At 33.6% G+C, this 22,256-nt stretch overlaps 1 protein-coding gene across 1 annotated transcript in view; it reads right to left on the reverse strand.

Annotated features, from left to right (window-relative positions):
* The window catches only part of LOC143920447 (protein dead ringer-like), a 145,779-nt gene that overhangs the window by 54,878 nt on the left and 68,645 nt on the right, over positions 1–22,256 (reverse strand). The window contains exon 4 of the mRNA XM_077443337.1: positions 17,604–17,676. Within this exon, the coding sequence (XP_077299463.1) occupies positions 17,604–17,676 (73 nt within the window). The remainder of the gene's footprint in view (positions 1–17,603; positions 17,677–22,256) is intronic.

A 22,256-nucleotide genomic window follows, 5' to 3' on the forward strand; every position in this document is an offset into this window, starting at 1 on the left:
TTGTCCATTTCGCACGCACACATCAAACGTTGTTTTCTATTATTTTTGGCCGTCGCGACTTCGAAGAAATAATAAAAAATACATATGCATGTATATAATGTCGATGATATATGTATATATATATATAAATAAAATATAAAGCGATTGAGTCGCATCGCACATGAGCTCGCTTTTTGATTGAAACTAATGTGTCTGCCATTCCCTTTGTCTCTGGTTCAAGATCGACGGAGACGCCGCGTCTCATATCAATTTATTTCTGTTGTGGAAAAACACAATTTAAATCAACGTCGCGACGCCTCCAGATACTGGTGTTTTGTACGTATAATATATAGCAGAGTTTTTAAAGATGAGGTTCGCGGCCCATCTCCGACATGAATAGGTTTTTCTAATATAAAGGTTTATATAAAGGCATTTTACAAAAAAATTAGAATACATATAAGGTCTCTCAGCTATAAGTTTTAAATGGAAGTACATTGGAATGGAGCAGATGTATTGAAAGCGAGGTTTGGTGTTTTCTGGTGTTAAGAAAATGGTTAAAGGCTTGTCACACGCTTAATTACAATACATTTTTTTCTTTGACGTTCCCAAATCGCACTTGTCTGTTAAGATTTTCTTTGTTTCGTTTTTGTGCCAAGGAATTCGATCAACGTTCAATCGCGTCGCACATTTTATTTATTAGATTATTTATAAATTTCTAGAAAAATACGCGCAAGCTATAAATCAACTGTCGACTTGCTATCAGATTTGACTGCAATGGAGACAGAACAAGAGTGATGCAGTTGTCTAGTTAGCTACAACTTAGCAGAGGAATTTATAGCCATGGTTATGTCGATCGTAAAAAAATTGGATCAGCGCTAGAAAATGCTAATTTCTATCAAATATATTTAAAGAACAGACAGAAATTCTATATATAAAATATCTATTGATAAATAATTTTACATACATACACATATTACTGACAAACATGATTATATGAAGAAGACAATATTCAGTAATGCCAATTTTGTATGGAATCCTTCAACAATGACAAATACAAATAATAAATACACTTCACACAAATTACATTCAACCAGTGGTGTAGTCGGGCCAGGTCACCGCCCTGGTACTTTTTTTTGAGCCAGGTCGCCGCCCTGGTACTTAAATATAAAAATTGTTTTTCGAGTACAATTAAAAAATAATTTTGCTTATATTTCATATAAAATTTTGTATACCAAATATTGTGAACAGACTCCCGTTTTAACATTTGGTGACTACAACCGTATCCTCACTCAAATGCCCATTTGAGTGCAGAAAAAAATTTAAAAATAGCCAAACAACAACCAATTGAAAAAAATATACATATACACTTTGAATGATGCCGAAACAAAATTTTCAGAACCGTATATTATATTGCAAAAAATAATAAGCCTTACTCAATTGACCATTTTGATTGACTTTTCAAGTTTGATTAGTATTTTATTTTTTTTATAAATATTTGTATTACCAATATTAGGATACATTTTTTTAAGTAACGAAAAAAGCGGGGAGGGGTCGTTAAAATTAAACACCGCCCTAGTACTTTTTTATTTAGCACTACACCACTGCATTCAACCTGTTCGTTATATCATGATAAGTATCCAATCTTATTTTTGAGTAGAATGTGCGATCAACTTTCGAGTTGATGTTTGAAATCTTCTGAAGCGATGGACCGATGTTAATCTGGAGAATTGAAATCGTAAAACAGTGGATCAGATTGTGTTTGTTTATCGGGAGTGTGCAACCCACAACATTGTGCGGTGTTAATCAAAAAACCGCATATTTCTTTGGCGACTTGTCAACGGACACGGACATGTGTCCGTTTCCATTGATAAATTGAAAGCCCACTCGAAGTGTCGGCGGTAGCGCTAGACCTGTCTACCTCTATAAATAGTAGTTGTAGAGAAACCACTGGAATACATATATCGCACTAATAGAATTTTGAGCCGAACATGGGAAAGTGGAGGGAACCTCTTCCGAAACGCCAATGTCAAGGCGAAACCTGTCGTATTTATAAACACACCAGTGTTATTTGTCCACGAGACGAAGTCTAATTTAGCGTTGGGAATACGACCATGTGACAGTTCAATCAGAATCTAACATGTCTTGGAAATTACATGCATAAACACATAAAACGACAGACATACTAGCATAATTACGATAAATTCACACGTTTACACACCAACAAGATAATATGATCACATGTCAGAAAATTTACAATAACCTTTACAATGACTGGGAAAAACATTTCATTTTGGCTTCGATCAAAAGTCAAAAGATTTATTTGTTTTTCTCAAAGATTTTAACATGCTATGGCAAGATTATGATGTCAAATTTACATACATATGTACATACGTCAATCAGAATTTTATTCAATTACTATAAAGTCTTTTTCACACAAAATGCTCACCTTATAACCGCCATTATACATCAGGAAAACCACTGGGAAAGCGATCTGTCCGTATCTAATATATAATTTCGAAAGAGACTTTGTCAGTATTGTGGGTTGGGAATCGAAAACAACTCAGTTTCTATGACGATTCGATTGGTTGAATATATATTTTTTTCGATTCAAATAAATTTAATAAAAAAACAAATAAATATATTTAGTATTAGATTCGCCATGTTTTAGCTGTTTATATTACAAATACTGAGCGAAACCGGGTAAAACAACTATTACATAATAAAAACAATAAGTGTAGATAGTAAAAAAAAATGAAAAAACGATTCATTTGAAAATTTTCATATAAAATTGACTATAAAAACCTGTTGGGTTTTTGTTCGTCTATTTTATCTTTACTGAAAGTAATCGATAACTAATCTACTGGAGAAGATTCCTTTTAAATTATTTCACTATGAGACGTTAAAAGAATGTCACGGTGAAACAGCAACACTTGAAATTTGATTAGAAGCAGAAAAAGTAGGCGTTGAAAGAATCCGCATTGAAAATATACATATTTAAAACTCTATTAAGCTTGACAAGCGTTACGATGAAAATTTCGTGTGAAGTAAAATTGCCTTGCTGAAAAGCTCACCGGTCGACGCCGGGGCCAGGCGAGGCATAGGCAAGTCAAATAATAATAACGAGGAAATTGTAATAGGATATATTATATTCACGATGCGACAAGCCGAACATCAGAAAGACAAATACGCCAGAAATATGATTGATGCGTTCTGCTCAAGCGGCGTATTAATTTTCCCCGCCGCTGGCAAAAAGAAAATCTGGCCCGATTTTCCCGGGGGGACACTCACGTGGCCGCACGTGGCGGCAGGTGCCACATATGTATTTATCTATTTGTGTATTGTAGCATCACTTTGAAATCGGACGATATTAAAAATACGAAGATACTCCTTTGATATTCAAGTTCCAAATCGGAGCGAGCTTGTGTATATCGAAATGCAATACTCTATCGGCTGACGGCCGGATGTTCGCCAATTTGACACTCACAAAGGGGCGTCCGGTTGACTATAAATCACACGGTTAAATACGAAAAAATAGACAGTGCTAAACACCTGTCAATTATTTTATAATATTATATAAACAAAAAAAAGTTAGGACTTGACAAATAATCTTGCGAAATTTCGAATATAAATATGTTCCGTATAAGTTTTAAACAGTTCTAGTTAGCCGTTTTTGTTTTTTTTTACAACTTCAACTCTATTCTACATAATTCATAAATAATATTATGATTTATAACCGTTCCGTTCGGTAGAAATCCTTTGGTTGTAAAGAGAAACCCCCTACACATATGGCGCGATGGTTGTAAAAAAATAATTGAAATCCCATGTTCTTAGAAAAGAAATTAAAATTTTTATTTCCGTCCTCATATTAAATAGAACATCTATTATACGAATAGTAAAAGCCCAGATGATGTAAACCTTTTCAATATGTACTTTCATTTTTATACGATGTAATTAAGTCCAATTTATATAAAAGATACATATTTTATAGAAATAATCATGTATGTAATTAGGCTGAAGATAACTGTGACCCAACACGTTTTTTGTATTTTAGTCTTCATTTGAGATTTCATAAAAATACTCGAAAGAAACCTATAGAATAATATAACAAAACATGTTTTCAACACAATGTTTCATGTTTGTGTAAAGTTTTCATAAAATTACCGCCAATTGTTGATGAGCAGTGTAAAATAAAAAGCTTTTTACTAAAGAGGAAAGTAAGATACTATTAAGTAAGTACTGTTCTATAATTACGCCGATATTGCTTTTATTTACGTTTTTTATCTTCGAATATTTTGCTTAAGAGCATCACAATTCAATATGTTTCGAAACCACTTAATAAAAAAACCAAAACGTGTTGACTGCAAGTGTGGAGATCATTCACACAAAAAATGACCATAACCGTTTGGACCGACTTTGTGCAAAAATCCCATAATAAAACGGTTGCCGACCACTCCAAGTCTGGGATCGTGTTTATTGTGTCTGGCCGTTTTATATAAACTATGCTTCATCGCGACATACCAAAAAACTAACGCGCTCCTGGAACGCTCAACCATTTTTCAAATAATTATTTTCAGAATACGCAACGGTCTAGTTCTTTCACTTGCTCTCCACCAAAAATAAATTCGTCTATATATTATACTATATTTTTTATGCTTTTAACAAATTTTTAATAAGACGTGTAAATTTTTATCAAAGCAGACCTGCATCTGTCCAGTGACGAATGCTGGCGTCAACGTGAGCGCAAAACGTATCAGTCAAGAAGCGCTGATGAATGGAGACATTTCCGATTTTCCACCGTTGGAAAAATCAACGTAAAACATGTACCTTTTCCATGCCGGCATTTCAAGCGATACGTCCGCTTAATTCGTCGCGTAATTTTAAAATCAAATAAGTAGACCACATACGTAACAGTTTTAAAATCGTCGATTCGATTTCTATTTTCTCACAGAGCATTAAAAATTTAGGACGATTTTCATCGGTATAAAACGGACGTTAAGTTGTAAACGGTTTCATTGCTTTTCATTATTTCAAAAACAAATATAATATTTTACGATCTTTTATATGAACACAAAAATTAACGTTTAGTGCGTTGCGTCGAACGCTTAGTTTTACTATCGAAACCATAAATAATTTCTAAATAAAAATTAAATGCAATCAAAAGTGTCGCTCATTATTAAGCCCGCACAATGTTCGTGTGACGGAAATGAAAAAAATCATAATTGCGTATAATTCAACGAACGAGAGCACCATTTGAGAGGCGTTAATTCGTCGGAAAATCGTGTTGATAAGAGACCATGGAGAAAGGTAACATAATTGATCTGGCAACACGTGAAGTAATTAAACTGATTGTCGCGTTTATAAACTCGGAAAATCGAGCTCTATTGTTACCGCTTTTTTTACATATAATATAATATAATCATTACAGCTACTTTCTCAGATGATATATTAGATTTTATCATGTGTCTGATGTGATTAGGTATTACAAGACATCGGAAATCGCCGGAATGATCGTCGTAATTAATCGCCGCAACGATGAATAATCGCCCATATAAAATATTGTATATCGCCTGTACATATTAGAAGAGCGTTTCGCATTTTTATTAATACGAGTCGTTATTTAAAGATATTAATCAAATGAATATCAACACGTGGGACGAGCACGTCGGCGTATTGAGACAGATCAAAAAGAAACGTTTAATACGTCGCACAAATCATCTTAAAAGCTATACAAAGACAAAAAAAAGCAATTACACATTCCAAAAGAAAATCTACATATTATTATTAATTATGGAAAACGATACAGTTTTGTAATGGAAGTAAATATGTATGGAGAAACCCTGGTTTGTAAAAGCGATAATGCAGATTCGCTGAGAAGACGCCTCTCGTTCGACCCTTAACCCCTTAAGCGCCGCAATCGATATTTCATGCCATATTTGCAGCCGAAAGGAAAAAGCACACGTTCTAATTACTATACTTTTCGTAACACGACTATCGAACGTATCTTTGTTAGAAAACATAAACTTACGCAAATGTAATGGTACGATTCTATATAATCAATTAGAAAGCATATATTGGTCCATTTCGAGTCTAATGAGCAAGATTAAACACTTCCGATTATTATTCTAAACTACCCATACTTATATGTATTTAAAACTTTTCTATTAAATACTTTTATAATCATTTCATAGAAATAAAAATATGTAAACTATTTTTTAAAAACGAGTATTTTCCAAAATTATTTATGTATGTTGTCTATATTCTATGTACATATATTTATCCTTTACATAGAAAATAATTTAATAGTTAATTAGAAGCACTTTGATCATTATTTTTAAATATTCACTCATTCCAAATATTAAATCGTAAATTCAATTCTTGCATACACAGACCAATCGATCTAGAAAAATTATTAGGGCAATTTGCAAGACCAATAACATTGCAAATCTAAGAACAAAACTGGTCACGATTATTCTACAAAGGATAAGTAGCAAATTTCGAAGAGGTAACGAGCGCATCGTGCTATTTCAAAATTACTCAATCTTTATTCGACATGACATCATAATATTACGTTCTACTGGATTTCTTATTTCTTTAAAAGCACACATGTGATTCTTCAACAAGTTAAAATTAACCCGAATAAAAACTCACTTAACAAATATTATAAACAAACAAGAGAAATCCGATGGCTTACGGAAATACATACATACAAATCTTATTTATATCGAGAATCCATAGCGGTACATGCAAATAAGGCGAACGATTTCGATACATACATTGTTTCGAACAAACACACATACAAACATTATCCGCGAGCTTTTAATACATATATAACGTATATATAAATATATAATGGCACATGTGCACAAAGGGCAATTTGTGCATGACGACGACGCGTTTCCAATGCGCAAGACCAATGCAAAAATCTGTACGCAGAAGTCGATCATAAACCGCGTACGATTTATTGAAAATAATACACCGGGTTATTACATACATTGTTGCTATTGCGGCAAAACGTGACATTCGTACAAAACAATATGCATTATTTTGCCAGCTGCATGCCACTGACGAACACATCTGATTTAAATTTAATCTAAATACAGAAGTCAACGGCAAATATACACAGTCAAATTAAGTTGGTATAAATCATTGGTTCGTTTTGCTAATTGGACCCAGAATGAGAAAAATCATTCACGTAGGCTAGTCCAAAAGTGATAATACAGATAATATGTAGGTCTCAATGTCAAAAATGTTGGCACAATCGCAACAGTTTGATTTATAGCTTGACTGTCACAAAAACGGTTATCATCTACTGCAATATGTACTTATAATATTGAATGGACCTCGGCTCAAGTTCGACCTCCAATTTTACGAAATGCATTGCAACTGAACTCTCCAGACGAAAACAATTTAATGCCGGCTGCAGAAATACGTTAATAGCGTCTGGCGACAATTTTTTAAGATTTCGACTGTGTTATTATTACGACTTCTACCTGTGATAATAATAGTAATAAAAATGTTGGTAGTAGGATATGCGAAGATTTATTACACGTTAGAAGCTTCGCTATAGTGATAAACATAAAATATTGATATATCACTTTATAATGCGACCAAATTGCGGTTCTACTAAGACCGATACGCTCTTATAAAAGAACGCGCACTATAAAATAAAACGAATAAAACACGCGTATAAAACGGTTCAAATTAAACCTTTCAATAAAAACCCGTGGAATGTTCAAAATCCTCAATAAAAAAATCACGTAAAGTTATTAGTTATAAATCGTTGAACTTTAGAGGTACAAGAGAGATTAGATAGGCCAACGTGTCAAGACAGATACATTTAATATTGGAAATAAATAAGTATTTTATATATCGATTATATTACAAAAAAAATATGATAATAAAAACAATAAACCACGCATTTTCATATTTTTTAAATGATTTTAATTTGAAATAAGAAGTTTTTGAAATAATTTTGAATGTCGACAAACTTGACGACGCGTCCGGCGTGAAAATTACACGCAATGACTTTTCCGCAAAATAATTTATGGAGGCGGAAATTTAGCGATCGACAAATAGCGCCGAAGGAGGCCAGGGGTTGAAAAGAGGCGGGGGGTGGTCATTAATCAGTCTTGGATACGCATTTTCGTTAGAAATTACGCTTTAAGAACCCCCTCGTTATATGGGTGCGCGCGTCATCCGCGACGTTCAACGCTTTTAGGACGATCTACAGATAAATCACTAAGCAAACAAACTAGACTCGAATTAACGAAATATGTTGCCAACAAATCCCCGCTGAAATTTATCTGATACGCATCGAAAAAATATATAATAATCCGAAAGAGAGAGAGAGAGAGAGACTATCGTCCCCGAGAGGCGAGCTTCACGCGCTCTAATTGATTGACGTCACACCGCGACAGCGATCGGAAAACTTTACCAAGTATACTTATTTAATAATTAGCAGACGATTAAGTATGGATTATCATACTATTGGCGCTCATCAATCACGTATCTAAACGTGCTCAACAAGGCGTAGTAAAACATCTACGAAAAAATAACAATGCTTGTCTACAAGTTATACGTTACGAACATGACAAACTAGTAAATGTATTCGAATTGTTAATCATTTTAAATGCACATATGTATTATTAATTATAGCCAATGTTATGATAATATATACTTGACGATTGACTTTCGGCTATTAGTTGAAAATTAACATACACTGAAAATGTATTACATGTAAACTTGAATAATTCATCAATTGGTTAGAGTCCCATTTAGAAAAAGCTTTACTAAAACTTGACCACTGGGCATAATAAATAATCCAACAATCGGTTAATACTTTTAAGCCCAACAAACACCCAAAACGTCTCCAGTTTTATATTAATAAATCTGAGATCGCTAAAGCTTTTGCTAGTTTTTTTAGCTCTGTATTTGATCAGAGATCACCATCCCTTGATGCTAATTTGGCTTCCCAAATTGGTACTGAAGGTGTTATTATAGACATTCCGCGGGTCTCGCTTGGAGATGTTAGGATAGCAATTTTGAAGCTGAAAGGGTCTGTTGGGCCTGACGGTGTGCCCCCTGACGTATTAAAGGCATGCTGTAATTCGCTCTTAGAGCCTCTTCAGTTTATTTTTAACCTTATTCTGGATTCTGGTAATTATCCTGAAAAATGGAAATTATCTAGAGTCATTCCCATTCATAAAAGTGGCTCTAAAAATGAGGTTGAAAATTACAGACCTATTGCTATCATCTCGGCTATTCCCAAAATTTTCGATAATATCCTTCACCGTTTGATTCTTTTGCAGTTCAAAAGATTGTTGTGTGATGAGCAGCATGGTTTTTCACCATGTCGTTCCACTACCACTAATCTTGCCTGCTTTTCATATTATACCATGTCTAAAGTTGACCGTGGACAACAAGTTGATGTAGCCTACTTTGACTTTCGAAAAGCATTTGATCTTGTCAACAATGACGCTCTTATGATCAGATTAGCTGAAGTGGGCTTTTCTCCACGTCTTCTTAAACTCTTTGCTTCTTATCTTAGTGATAGGAAGCAATTTGTTAGATATGGTATTTATGAATCTCCTTCATTTTTTACGCGATCTGGTGTAACTCAGGGGTCCACCTTAGGCCCTTTACTATTTACAATAGTCATTAATAACCTCCCAAAAGTACTACGCAATGCTTCATGTCTCTTGTTTGCTGACGACGTTAAACTATTCTTTGCTGTTAAGGATGAGAGGCAAGCCTCTCTCCTTCAAGCTGATATTAACGCTGTTTTAGAGTTCAGTTCCAGTTTAGGGCTTGAACTGAATACTTGTAAATGTGCTATTATGAGTTATGGACGTGCGAATTCGCTCTATTGTCACGGATATTCCATTGGATCCGTATTGTTGAAGCGCGTGGAATCAATGGTCGACTTGGGTATCACTTTTGATCCTCAATTCACCTTTCACAACCACATCAAGACAATCGCTGACGTTTCCTTTCGTCGACTTGGATTTGTCTTGAGATATGCTAGATTATTCTCCAACCCCTTGTCTTCTCGCTTGCTTTTCAACTCGCTTGTTAGAAGTAAGCTAGAGTATAATGCAATTGTGTGGAATCCGCACGAAGCAAACTACTCTCTTATTATAGAAAAAGTGCAAAAAGCATTTCTTCGTTTTCTTTATAAGAAAGAGTATGGGTACTACCCATATCTCTATCCTACTCCTTTCCTTTTGGGCATGCTTGGGTATAATTCCCTTGAACTTCGGAGAAACTTCTCGTTAATTCGTTTCGTTCTCCAGCTATTGCGTGGTAATACGTCATGCCCGTTGTTGCTGGAACAGTTGGGACTTTATGTCCCTAATAATTATGTGCGTGGTAGACATCATCATTTAATGGTTGTACCTGCTGCTCGCACAGTTCTTTTTCGAATGGCTCCTATTCCAAGAGCTATTCGACTTCTCAATGAAATCGTTGCTGCTGTCCCTGAATGTGATATTTTCCACCTTGGGGAGCGTAGATTGTCGGATGTTATCTTAACATATTTATCTGGTAACCTGCGCTCATCATTACTTTCTTAATTTGAATGTGATGAATGAGTGGAATCTTAATCTACTCTCTTCCATTTGGGCCTCGCTGTGATTTTATTTTTTATTCATATTTTGTTTTATTTTATTTTATTTTTTCTTTCTCTTTTGTACATTTTTATATACTATTTTAATTTTGATCAGTGTAAACAAAGAATGGGATTTATGGATTTTATTTTTAATTTTTACACTTTTGTTATTTTTTTTTTTCTCTCTGAATGATGTATTATTTTCCTTTTGTTACTTTTTTTTGTAATTTTATTTTACCATGTTTTCTGCTTTTGCTTTTTTCCTTTATTTACAGTTTACTTGTTTTTATATCATGTTTTTATATATTTTTCAAATGTAGGCCATTGTGGCGCATTAGGTTCTTCCTGTAATGCCACAATGGTCCAAAACTATTAAATAAATAAATAAATAAATTAATTGTTCAGCAGCTGATCTTTGTGCGTAAGCATTTTATATTAAAAAAAATATGTATATAGAGCGATATCTGTCGTATCTGAAACGATCTTGTTAATATAATGTTAAAATGCGACACGTTACAAACTGCCATGATACATGTTGACCCTGAGGTCAGTATGTAACATGGAAACATTTGTCAGACTTGGCACGGACGCCTTGTCGTTGCCGAATAAATTAGCCGTCCACTATGCGTACACGACACAACGTTTGAGTAACGCTGACATGAGAGGAAAACCGCTCTTGTAATGTATCTATTATCTTCTGTCTTATTGCAGATCAATAGCGCAGTTTTGAAAAAAAAATACAAATCGTATAAGATACTGTTGACTACAAAGTATAAGAAAAAAAACGCATGAGATCACTAGAGATCGTCTCGCAGGAAAAACTTTTCATTTTCACGACGTCTTATAATAGCGTGATTTGTACGAAAATAGCGTGCAATATTTTGAGAGAAGTGGGTAATATTAACACAGCTATTTGTCTAAATCTCAAAAAAAGGACACATCTAACACACACACAAAGAAAGACGAAAACTTGGGGACATTCAATTTTGTAATATCATCTGGCCGAACGGCCAAAACAAACAATATTAGCGGTTCGTCGGCAACGAAATGAAGGCGATAAAAGCGGAAAAATCACTCGTCGTCACCATCACTAATAAATTCATATCATTTAAAATAGAGGTTCCCTCGAAAGATTGCATTTCGATTAGAAAAGGCGACGACGTACAGACGTCCAAAACTTGAACGGAAAAATCGCTTATAAAATAATACGCGTCGAAATGATTAATGGCACGCTTGTGTGCGTCTAAATCGAAAAGACATAAATAAATTCATGTTTTCGGAAATGCCTCACATTGTTCTTGTATCGCATTGGATGAACAAAACATGATTTTCGTATGTTTCGGTGCCCGATACGAACCCGATCATGATGAGCTTGCGCATTTTTGTTTGGCATTATTGCTTTCAATATGGCGACACGCCTGTCAAGTGCTTCTAAATTAAATACTTGTGCATCTAAAGAGGGACTAAAGTTGAACGGAAAAAAAGGCGGAAGACATCATTAATCACGCCATCAAGTTAATAAATGAAATTGCCAAAGAGGACTCAACAACATTATACGAAGTTACGATTCGATAGATAAACTCGCGTAATAGTACACAATACGATTTAGATAAATTAATAACGTAAGCAATAATGTAGTGGGAATAAAAAAGACAATAACTCAACACGTTGAGGGTCGGCGTAATCGTTTTTAGGTATTCCCATTAACGCATACACAGCTAGGCGAGGCAATTCGGTTCCAGAATGAACTTCATTAATGCTGTATAAAATACAGGGTGTAGCCAGAGCAATTTAGCATACATAATTGATACACGTTGAGGATAACAATTCCGAACCATATTTTCAATCCCGGAATTGAAAATAACATAGGGAAATAGAAATATAAAATATCACACTTAGAAATAGAAAATAACATATGGAAATAGAAAATAACATACTTCAGTACATTTATAAAGACGTACAAATAAACCATTTTTTTCCATTAATCCTACTGGAAGAAAATAAGTATCAAAGCTTTCGAATCCGTGCTAATTCACCCAAATCTAACAAATTAAAACAGCGTTGATGTGCAACTATGAAGAAGTGTGTGTATGTACATTTGTGAACACCCAATATACACCGAAGTTACGGTCATGAGTATAATGAGATGTGTACGAGATCAAGCTCGTTATTGGTTGATTGATTGACCATCAGAAGGAGAGGAATTAACCCCAGTTGTTCCCCAGATACTTTACGAGCCAACGGCGAAATGTATCGAATCGAAAACAACCCGAGGCTAAGCGGGGTTAAACGGAAACAACAGCCCCGACAAGAAATATCCTTATATATTTAATAATAATAATAAAATCATAATTAAACAATCGCAGACAATGGTGTTGAATACCAGTTTTTTTATATATGTACCTTTTATAATAGTTTTTAATAAAAAAAAATCATGTTTAAAAAGGGTGATCCACAAAAAAAATACTACCAATCTTCTGTATACTTATGTATGTATCGACAAATCGACTGTTTATGGTTTATACGCTCAGACAGAGTTTGTGATGAATGAATAACAATCAGATGGAAGTTGACCCCGACGAGGGCTTTTCAGGTGGATGGGTGAGCAACACAAAGACGAAACAAATTTATTATCTGTTAAATTTAACTTGATTGCTTACGGGACACGCCCTATTATCTCCTACGGCGATTAGCGTACAAGCCGGCGATGTTCAAATATTTGAAACGCTAAAAAAACCAATACAAATAATAAATAATTCTTCGATACACTTTTTTGAAAACATTCATCAAAATCTTGTTGCTCCATTTGTTTCATAAATACGCAAATGGCTTTTTTTCGGCTCAGATTTAAAATTTAAAAGAGTATAAGTTAAAACTTCGACAAATTGATTGTGTAGTAAATAATATATGTACAAATAATACATCAATTAAGACAGAGCTTTAAATTACAAAGGCTAAAATATATTACATAATACATACATACATGCATCAAATTATAGGTTGGTAAAGGTCAGACTAAATTTGATCCTCTCTACAAGGAAAAATAAAATAAATAAATTTAATCGAAATGCTTACTATCAAAACAGAGGTAATCAATCATATACTAATACCACAAAATTTGAATATCCTTTATGTGATCAATGCAAAAGTTGACTAAATTTACGTATGAAACAGGAATATCATTATAATATGTAATATTTGTACATTTTAATTGTCAATTATGCAAATTTTTCTGATATATTTTCAGTGTTGGGGATATTTTAGCGCAATTAAAGCACGTATGCCAAAATTTTCCGAAAATAAACGAGCAAGGCTCGGACACATTTAATCATTCGCAGAGCAAATATATAGTCGGGAGTAGAGTTTGAACCTCTCACGCTCAATCAATCAAGTGTGAAAGAGACAACGTTCAAGCAATCGTTCCGATGATTAATTCTTGGGATCATCATCAAGCCCGGAGAGAAAAGAGACCGAACACCCACGATTCCCTCACTCGAAAACTTTTCTGGGAATGAATTCAAATCACCTCAACTACATGCATAGATATTACGGACTATTCACAATGTTGTCATCACCCTTCACCATGATTTTAGCCGGACAAGATCCTCGACCGGTATCCCGGGGAGTGCGAGAGGTCAAGAACGTGTTGTGAAATGACTCATACGTTAATAGATTTGCATTATTTGATTAACCCTTTCAACTCGAACAACATGCACGCAAATCCATTCAAAATACACACACTCACAAATAAATTAGACTTGGTTCACTTTTACGCACATGAATATGATATAATTGGCACGAACTTTCATGATTACAATTTCGTGGTTATATCGCGATGCAATTACCGAGTGATCAATCAAATCATAGCTAATTTGTACGCTTCGAAAAAAATAATAATGCAACATTCAATTTACATATAACGTATTTCGACATTCAATGTACAGAACTTACATATGTACATACATTTATAATTTCAGCGCTTTCAAACGAATAACAATGTGTGTGAAATATAGATGGCAATTAACATTATTTACAATATGTATTACTTGTGTAGATACGTTTGGGTGGTGGAGGTGGGGGGGGGGGTCTAATAAGTAGTAAAAATAACTCATTTTCTTCGGCAATAATTACGCAATCTATGGCGACGATTAATGAAAGAGAGCATCATCATCATCATCATTATCATCATCAGTCGTTCATTTTAACCGGTCGACCGAAAACCGGTATATTTATAGCACTCCGAACGTTCGGACGCGTATTTTGCATACAATGAACGTGGGTGACGCGAACTCCATTATTACTAAATTAAAATCGTAATGCGAGTGAATGTATGTGGATATACGGATATGAACGTTCATTAATAAATTTATTACGGATTAAATCAAAACGGTAATAGCTTGAATAATCACGGAATCAAATGGTACATTCGTTCTTCGGAATGTTTGAACAAAGACAAAACTATAAAACAAAATAAATATGTGGATTAGGTTGAAGAATGGTTGATTAGGTTGAAGAATGGTTGTCATGTGACGCGAATGCGATAGTTGGGTAGGGTAAACCGCCCAGCGAGTCACACCGCAGCCCGTGTCTTCAAACAACCAGATCCTACAAATATGTTCATACATATGTATATGCTTTGTATTTAGATAAAAAAATCTCAGGGTAATATGGCAATATTTGTAAAATAAAATGAGGCATGTTTGATAAGAGCAATATATTAAAATATTATTGCAATAATACCTTATTATTAAGTAAGAGGTTCAATCAAATATCCTACATAAATAATAATAGAATAAAAGGCGTTTCAATAATAAAATCAGATAAATTCTATCGGGTCTTTTAGACCTCACAGAACGATGGAGCTAATCAATTCAATTTTATACACAATATTCAAAAGCACAGGATACGATTTTCTTAGTATGGGAAGCGATGAGTAAGCAAACGGACGTTGATGAACTTGAAAAAAAATCAAGTCAATATCTCAAAGTTTTTTTGCATCTAAATCGCCCAATCCGTTACGTATGCGTCCGTATTATTATTTTTACAACAAATATTTATTGCAGGGGCGTCGGTACGGCTCCGATACCCTATTTATTTATCTGATTGACAATCCAATTTGTTCGGTGATGCATTCGCCTATAATAATGACGCGAGCTGATGAATTGCCGTAATTAATTATGGGGAAATTAAACATACGGCTCGGACGTGGGCACACAGGGACGGACTCGCAGGTACGGCACTATATGAACTACCTCAGGCTAGATACACAGATCTGTGGCTCTCAATTTGCACTGCACGTTACTTTGGAGATAGGAAAAAAATTACATAAAATTACATAACCAAGACCGATGACCCTCGGACGTCGACTCACCCCGAGCTGTCGACACTTCCACGTCCGCTGAGATCATTTATTAGACGTACTTTATAATGGATGGTGTATTTATATGTTTGGTATGTGAAACTAAGGTACGATTTAACAATGTGTGATATATCGATTTTCAGTGGTCTTGTGTTTATATCAGTTGTGTACAAAGTGTTAGTACGCGAGCAATACGAACGAAAACTGAAACCTTAATTTAAACACATTAGTACGTGTCGATCAAGTTTTTATTTTTTTCGTGTTCAGCAGATCAATCAAGATTGTGTTAATTATATATATCATCGTGACGGTATCTCTATTCTAGGATGAGGAACCATTAACAACCAGTTTACGGTTTGGTCAGATAAAAAAAATGAAATAAAATAAACGACGCGAACTGTTAGATCGATATGTAATAGAAATATTGTAAATTAGATATTATAATGTACATAAGTGTAATTGTATAAAAAACAAAGATATAATGAATCGATAGATAGCTGTATTTTATTTATAATAATCGATCATGCAAATTTAATCAATACGTACCTGCGATATGTATTTATGTATTTACATAGGTACAAATGTACATATGTATGTGTATGAAGTTTCCTAATTTAGCAGAACTATGAATTGATCTTCTTTATATAATCCAGCTCAAAAACATTAGTTTAAAATTGGTAAAAGTGGAATAATTTGAAATATATGTATGTACATATGTATATACATATGTACATGAAAGTAATGAAAAACCATGAAAATGTAATGTTTGAAACCAATTGTTTGTATTACACAAGGTCTATAACTCATCTATAATACTATGCACACACAATATAAACGATTAAATTAAAAATAGGCGTAGGAAATCGTGTCGAAATTGACGTATTGACGTATGTACGTGCAAATCATTAAAAATCTTCGAATTGTTTGTTCGCGAATTATACACGGACATCAAAAGTTACGTTTTGAATTTCGATTCGCGCGTAAAACGCTCTGACGGAACAATTAGGAAGCTATGTCGGCCATAATTATAACTCTTAAGCGTGTGTGTATGTGTGTGTAAGTATAATGTATAATACTACGTTTTATAAATCGGCGGGTTAGCATAAGTGCTTTTGTAAATCCAAAAAGCGAGAACAATTATGCAAATTCGCCATCATTGTGGCGTACGCGTCCTCTCTTCGTACCATTGTAAGACAAAATAAATTTTCATACCAAGTAATTCCGGAAAAAAAACACACATACACATATAGGGAATAAGCGTTAAATGATTCGCGGAATTAAAAATTGCGTACACATTCGAAATGATGAATAAGATTTTCATACGATTTTCGTACGGGGGGGCTCTACCGTTATGAATGAAAGGCTCGAGCGATTGAAGTACGCGTGCCGAAGATTTCCAAACATTTCATTCACTAATAAGACTTACGACAAATTCTTTCAAAAATATTCCCTTATTATGCACTTATCAAAACATAAACATCATTAATGTAATTTGTCAAAGTACATATTATAATATTAAAAAAAAAAAAAAAAAATATATATATATATATATATATATATATATATATATATATATATATATATATATATGTATGTATATTTATTTATATTACATATATGTATGTAGACATGTAAAATAATAATGTAATAAAAACTCACCTCTTTTTTGCATGAACGAGAACAGGTCATCAAGGAACTCTTTCCGCTTTGGATCATCGTTGATTTCATACAGCTAAAACAAAAACAAACATAAACAGTAAGAAACAATGATACTATGGATCGGTAATCATTTTTCTCATATGATCAAAAAAATGTAACAAAAAAATATATGAGAATTTATTAGTGGGTATACACAACACGGACATATCGAGCAGCATCCATTATAGAATAAATTTCCAAGAAAAGTACATTATATCTGAACCTACATACATACACTGAGCTACTGTTGCCTCCCATCCCTTACATATTTTCTTAAAATTTAAAAAAAGATTCATGTACAATATGTGCATATGTGATTTTACGTTGGTGATTTGCTCATGTGGTTTGAAATTGAATCCATTTTACAAAAATATTAACTTATATGAAAAAAGCTTTCATATACGATTATTTCTTATTTCTAAAGCTTTCATATTACTTAAATTAAAAAAAAAAAACAGATCTGTAAAGCGCATGGGAGTTATATAGTGATCCAACATAAATTCTAAAGTGTATTTATTTTGCACTATAAATTATTTAATACTTTTCTTTAGATGGCTATAAAGACGAAAATAAATAAAAAGACAGTTAAAAAAAATAAACGGTGAAGACGACGAGAAACAATAGAATATATGAAACAATTAATCAAATCATGTCCCGTCAATTTTGACGGACACTCAAAGCATTGTTTTAATTTAATACGATCCGCAACAACATTGCATCACAATCGGTCAAAACAAAGTCAGCGTGGAAATTAGATCAGTACACACACACACACAACATCAATCTCCAATCTCCAATCAGAGAACGATTACCAATCGGTCATCCAGTCCACAGGATCCACTGACAAACCGATCAATCCATAAACAAGTACACCGACTACTACAACACACACTCAAACATACACGAATAAGAAAAGCTCGGGGCGATTTTAAGAGCTCTACTCTCACGTGAGATACATTTCATTATAAACAATGCACGAGCGCTAAGAGGTGTTGTTTAACCCATCAACCCCGGCTTAATTAATCAACCTCGCCTCTACACGACTGGCGTTTGTTAAATGCGCCGGGACGGACCACGAGTCGTTAATAAAACGAGATTAAATTTATATGTATGCGCGTGCGCAACGAATTAACGGAGATTTGCCGAAAAAGAGACGCGCCAAACACGAATCGTACGCAAAAAATGTGATAGCGGTGCTTAAAGTGTTAACTCGCAGACCCGCTCTTACTCGAGAATGTACTTATATAGGTGTTGGAGGCTCGATTGAATTTGAATAATCGCCGGTACTATACGTAGGTAATATGTATGTGTAGTTGCAACGTTAGGCGTTTATTGTTCGACACAATGCAATATTCTCCTATGTAGTATGTACTTACGGAAATGCATGTTCGACCGACGGACAGGTGTCAGACAATGCAACTCACATCTACTTATCGCATTCGGTGAAAGCAGTGTCTGTGTAACGTGTTTTATTTTATATCCATGCTTTTATTGAATTTGCCGTTGTTTTTTCTTGGCCCTAAAGTCGCTGATATATGTATTAGCATTTTATGCAACGTATTCAATTTTATACATTTTAAATTTATATGTATGTATGTCATAGTACAAACTAATTGAAACCCAAGGACAAATATTAGCCCAATTGTATACGAAGCTTATCCAAAAAAAAAAAAAATACCTCAAACTTACACGTTTATACCAAAAATGTTATTATACAAACATGAACGCATTGAAAACTTTGACCCAATTATATGGTGCTTTATAAAAACACAATTCTATAATTGTATAACTATACATAATATGCGAAAAATACTTTCAGTTTTGTAATATCCTTCACGTTAATAGTATATATTTCGATTAATTAATCTAAATTTATACATCATCAATGAAAACTTTGGCCTGATGAAATGATTGCCCCAAATAGATATGCAAATTTACCGAATCATTTTAAAAATATGTTTTAGCCGATAACCCAATTATGTAACTTAGTGGTTTGGTTCAGTATTTAGACTAAATCCGGAAGTTTACATTCTTTATAATTTAAGAAATATAGAAATGATAAAAAAAATGATAAAACAATTACTAATATATAACCAATTATTAATTTTTGACTTAATATGACTTTATAAATGTGCAATGTGAACCTCTACACAGATGAAATATTTAAATTCGTACGAGGAAAAAATAAAAAATAAAAATTCATTTTAAAATAAAACAATAACCTTGTATATTATATTCAGAAAGCAATCCTTAATTAAAAAATCGATTCAAAAACAAAACTAACGAACCATATGTTCACATCGATGCATCAAACCTTCTTTCATCAAACCTCGATTTGAAGCAATCGCTTTTATAAAACGATATGCATACACACACACCCACATTATTACATACGATATACATGCATACATATATATTTTAAATTACGTTCGTAATTAGCCGAAGTCAATCATCACTACAAATCAGATTCGTAGATATTTTGACGTGGCGTTCAATCAACGCTCTCCGCGAGCAATATATCCGTGTATATATATATGAGGCGCGCGCGAGCACTCATAATATTACAGAGAGCCGTTTAATTAATTCTGATTTCGTGTATTATTACTATTATTATTATTATAGATCGTTCCTGGATCGTTTCGTTACTATACACATGTATATCTGTTCATAATCACGGCCGCTATAAATTAGTGTTTATACGAAAAAAGAGCACCACACAATGGGTAGATACGATATATATGTACGTGTATAAAAACGAAACGGGAACGAAAACTAATGAATCAAAGTCAATCCGCGCTGCTGCCTCGTGAATAATGAGTTTGATTCGTCTTGATGTGAAAACACTCACTTAACCGGCAATTAAACGCTATCCGAAATTAATCGGCACAACAACAGCGCGAGTCCCGAACAATCAAAATAACAATGAAATACAACGGTCGGTTCTACGAATAACGAAAAGCATTCGTCAATGCCACGACGAGTTTGATATCCCCCGTAAAGGCGTGATGATACCCACTAAAAAACAAAAAACAAAATAAAGGCAGACTAGTAAAGAAACGATCTTGAGATAAATTACGTAAAGATGACCCTTTGATTGAACTCCAAATTAAAAAGCACAATCCTGACAGATTCGACGAGATTAGTATGATCAAATTTAAGAAGTCGTATAATGGAAAAAAGCTTATAGAAATTAAAGATTTGCATTATATAATTTAGTATACTACATATAATATAAGGAAAAACAATTGTGACTGCTTGTAGTTCAAACTGTAATAAAAAAGATGAGAAAAGTGGCCTTAAAAATTCGAAATTTTTAGCGAAATCAGAATCATCTTTTCGCACTTTGCTTCGGTTACGCTTTATACGAATATCTCTACATCTTATACGATAAAGCGTTTGCAATCATATATTTTTTGATGTACATACAAATCGACGGCAAACTTAATTTGAAAATGTACATATACATATGTAGATACATACACAATCGAGTCATTGTTTCTAATTAATTGATTATAAGAAAGATAATCGAAATATATATAGTAGATACATATGTAATTTTAAAGGGTTCTTTGTCTACATACGTACTTGAAGATACATATTTTATAGTCAGAATCATCGAGCGCGGTATTCTCCCACCCACCAATCACCATTACACATTTATTTTAGCTACTGAAACCACTTGAGGAGCACTTTTGTTAAAAATATGTCAACATCTACAGAGCATCACCTTCCATTTTGAGTGTTTTTTAAGTGTACGAGCAATAAGAAGGTTGTTATCATAACTTGCACTAGCGTAAACATTCATCTACGTTCCTATGTATTATACGAGGCGTATTGGAAAAAAATGCAATAATTCATAAAAATACAAACGTTTTCGTGTTGATTGTTGTGATTTCGAACAGCTAAGTATTTAAACAATGAAATTAATGTCAATCGAAAACACTATTCCGTTTAATAAAATATGCAAATTACACGGAAGTTACTAATGTACTAAGCATATTACGCATCGGAACTAACCCGCATTATTGTAGATATCTTTCCGCTAGCAGACTTCAAGGGTCAGGTGTGTTTTATACATTGTTTTATTATACAACATACATACATAATCTACGGTAAAAAAAGAGTGCGATATTATGTTCCTATTATATACTTAGAGAAGGTACGTATTTTATAAATGTACAATGATAAAAGTGCGATTAGCGCCAATTATGCACCACACTTCCGACCTTTTCGAATACTTACGAGCAATTAAAACGAAAATACTAGCGCGTATAATTCACGACATTCGTTGTTCGTCTTTTTTTCATTATCGTAAATAATATTATTATAAGTCATAATAATAAAAATATAACTATGATAAAAAAAAGTATCGACATTTCATTCGTCATGCGATTTTATTGTCGCTACACATACATACAGTTTAAATTACGTGCATATACATACGTACATTGATAACAAAATCATAAAGAGTACTCAACCACACGTGAGAACCGTAACTGAGTTTTGAACCCAACTTTATTTTTTTAATTTACATAGATATAATACAATTAAACATAAAAATGACACTTGAACAATAAACTTTCCAAGTCTATTGACTCTTCTATAATATAATTT

Source organism: Arctopsyche grandis, chromosome 12 (genome assembly GCF_051622035.1).
Source record: "Arctopsyche grandis isolate Sample6627 chromosome 12, ASM5162203v2, whole genome shotgun sequence".
NCBI lineage: Eukaryota > Metazoa > Arthropoda > Insecta > Trichoptera > Hydropsychidae > Arctopsyche > Arctopsyche grandis.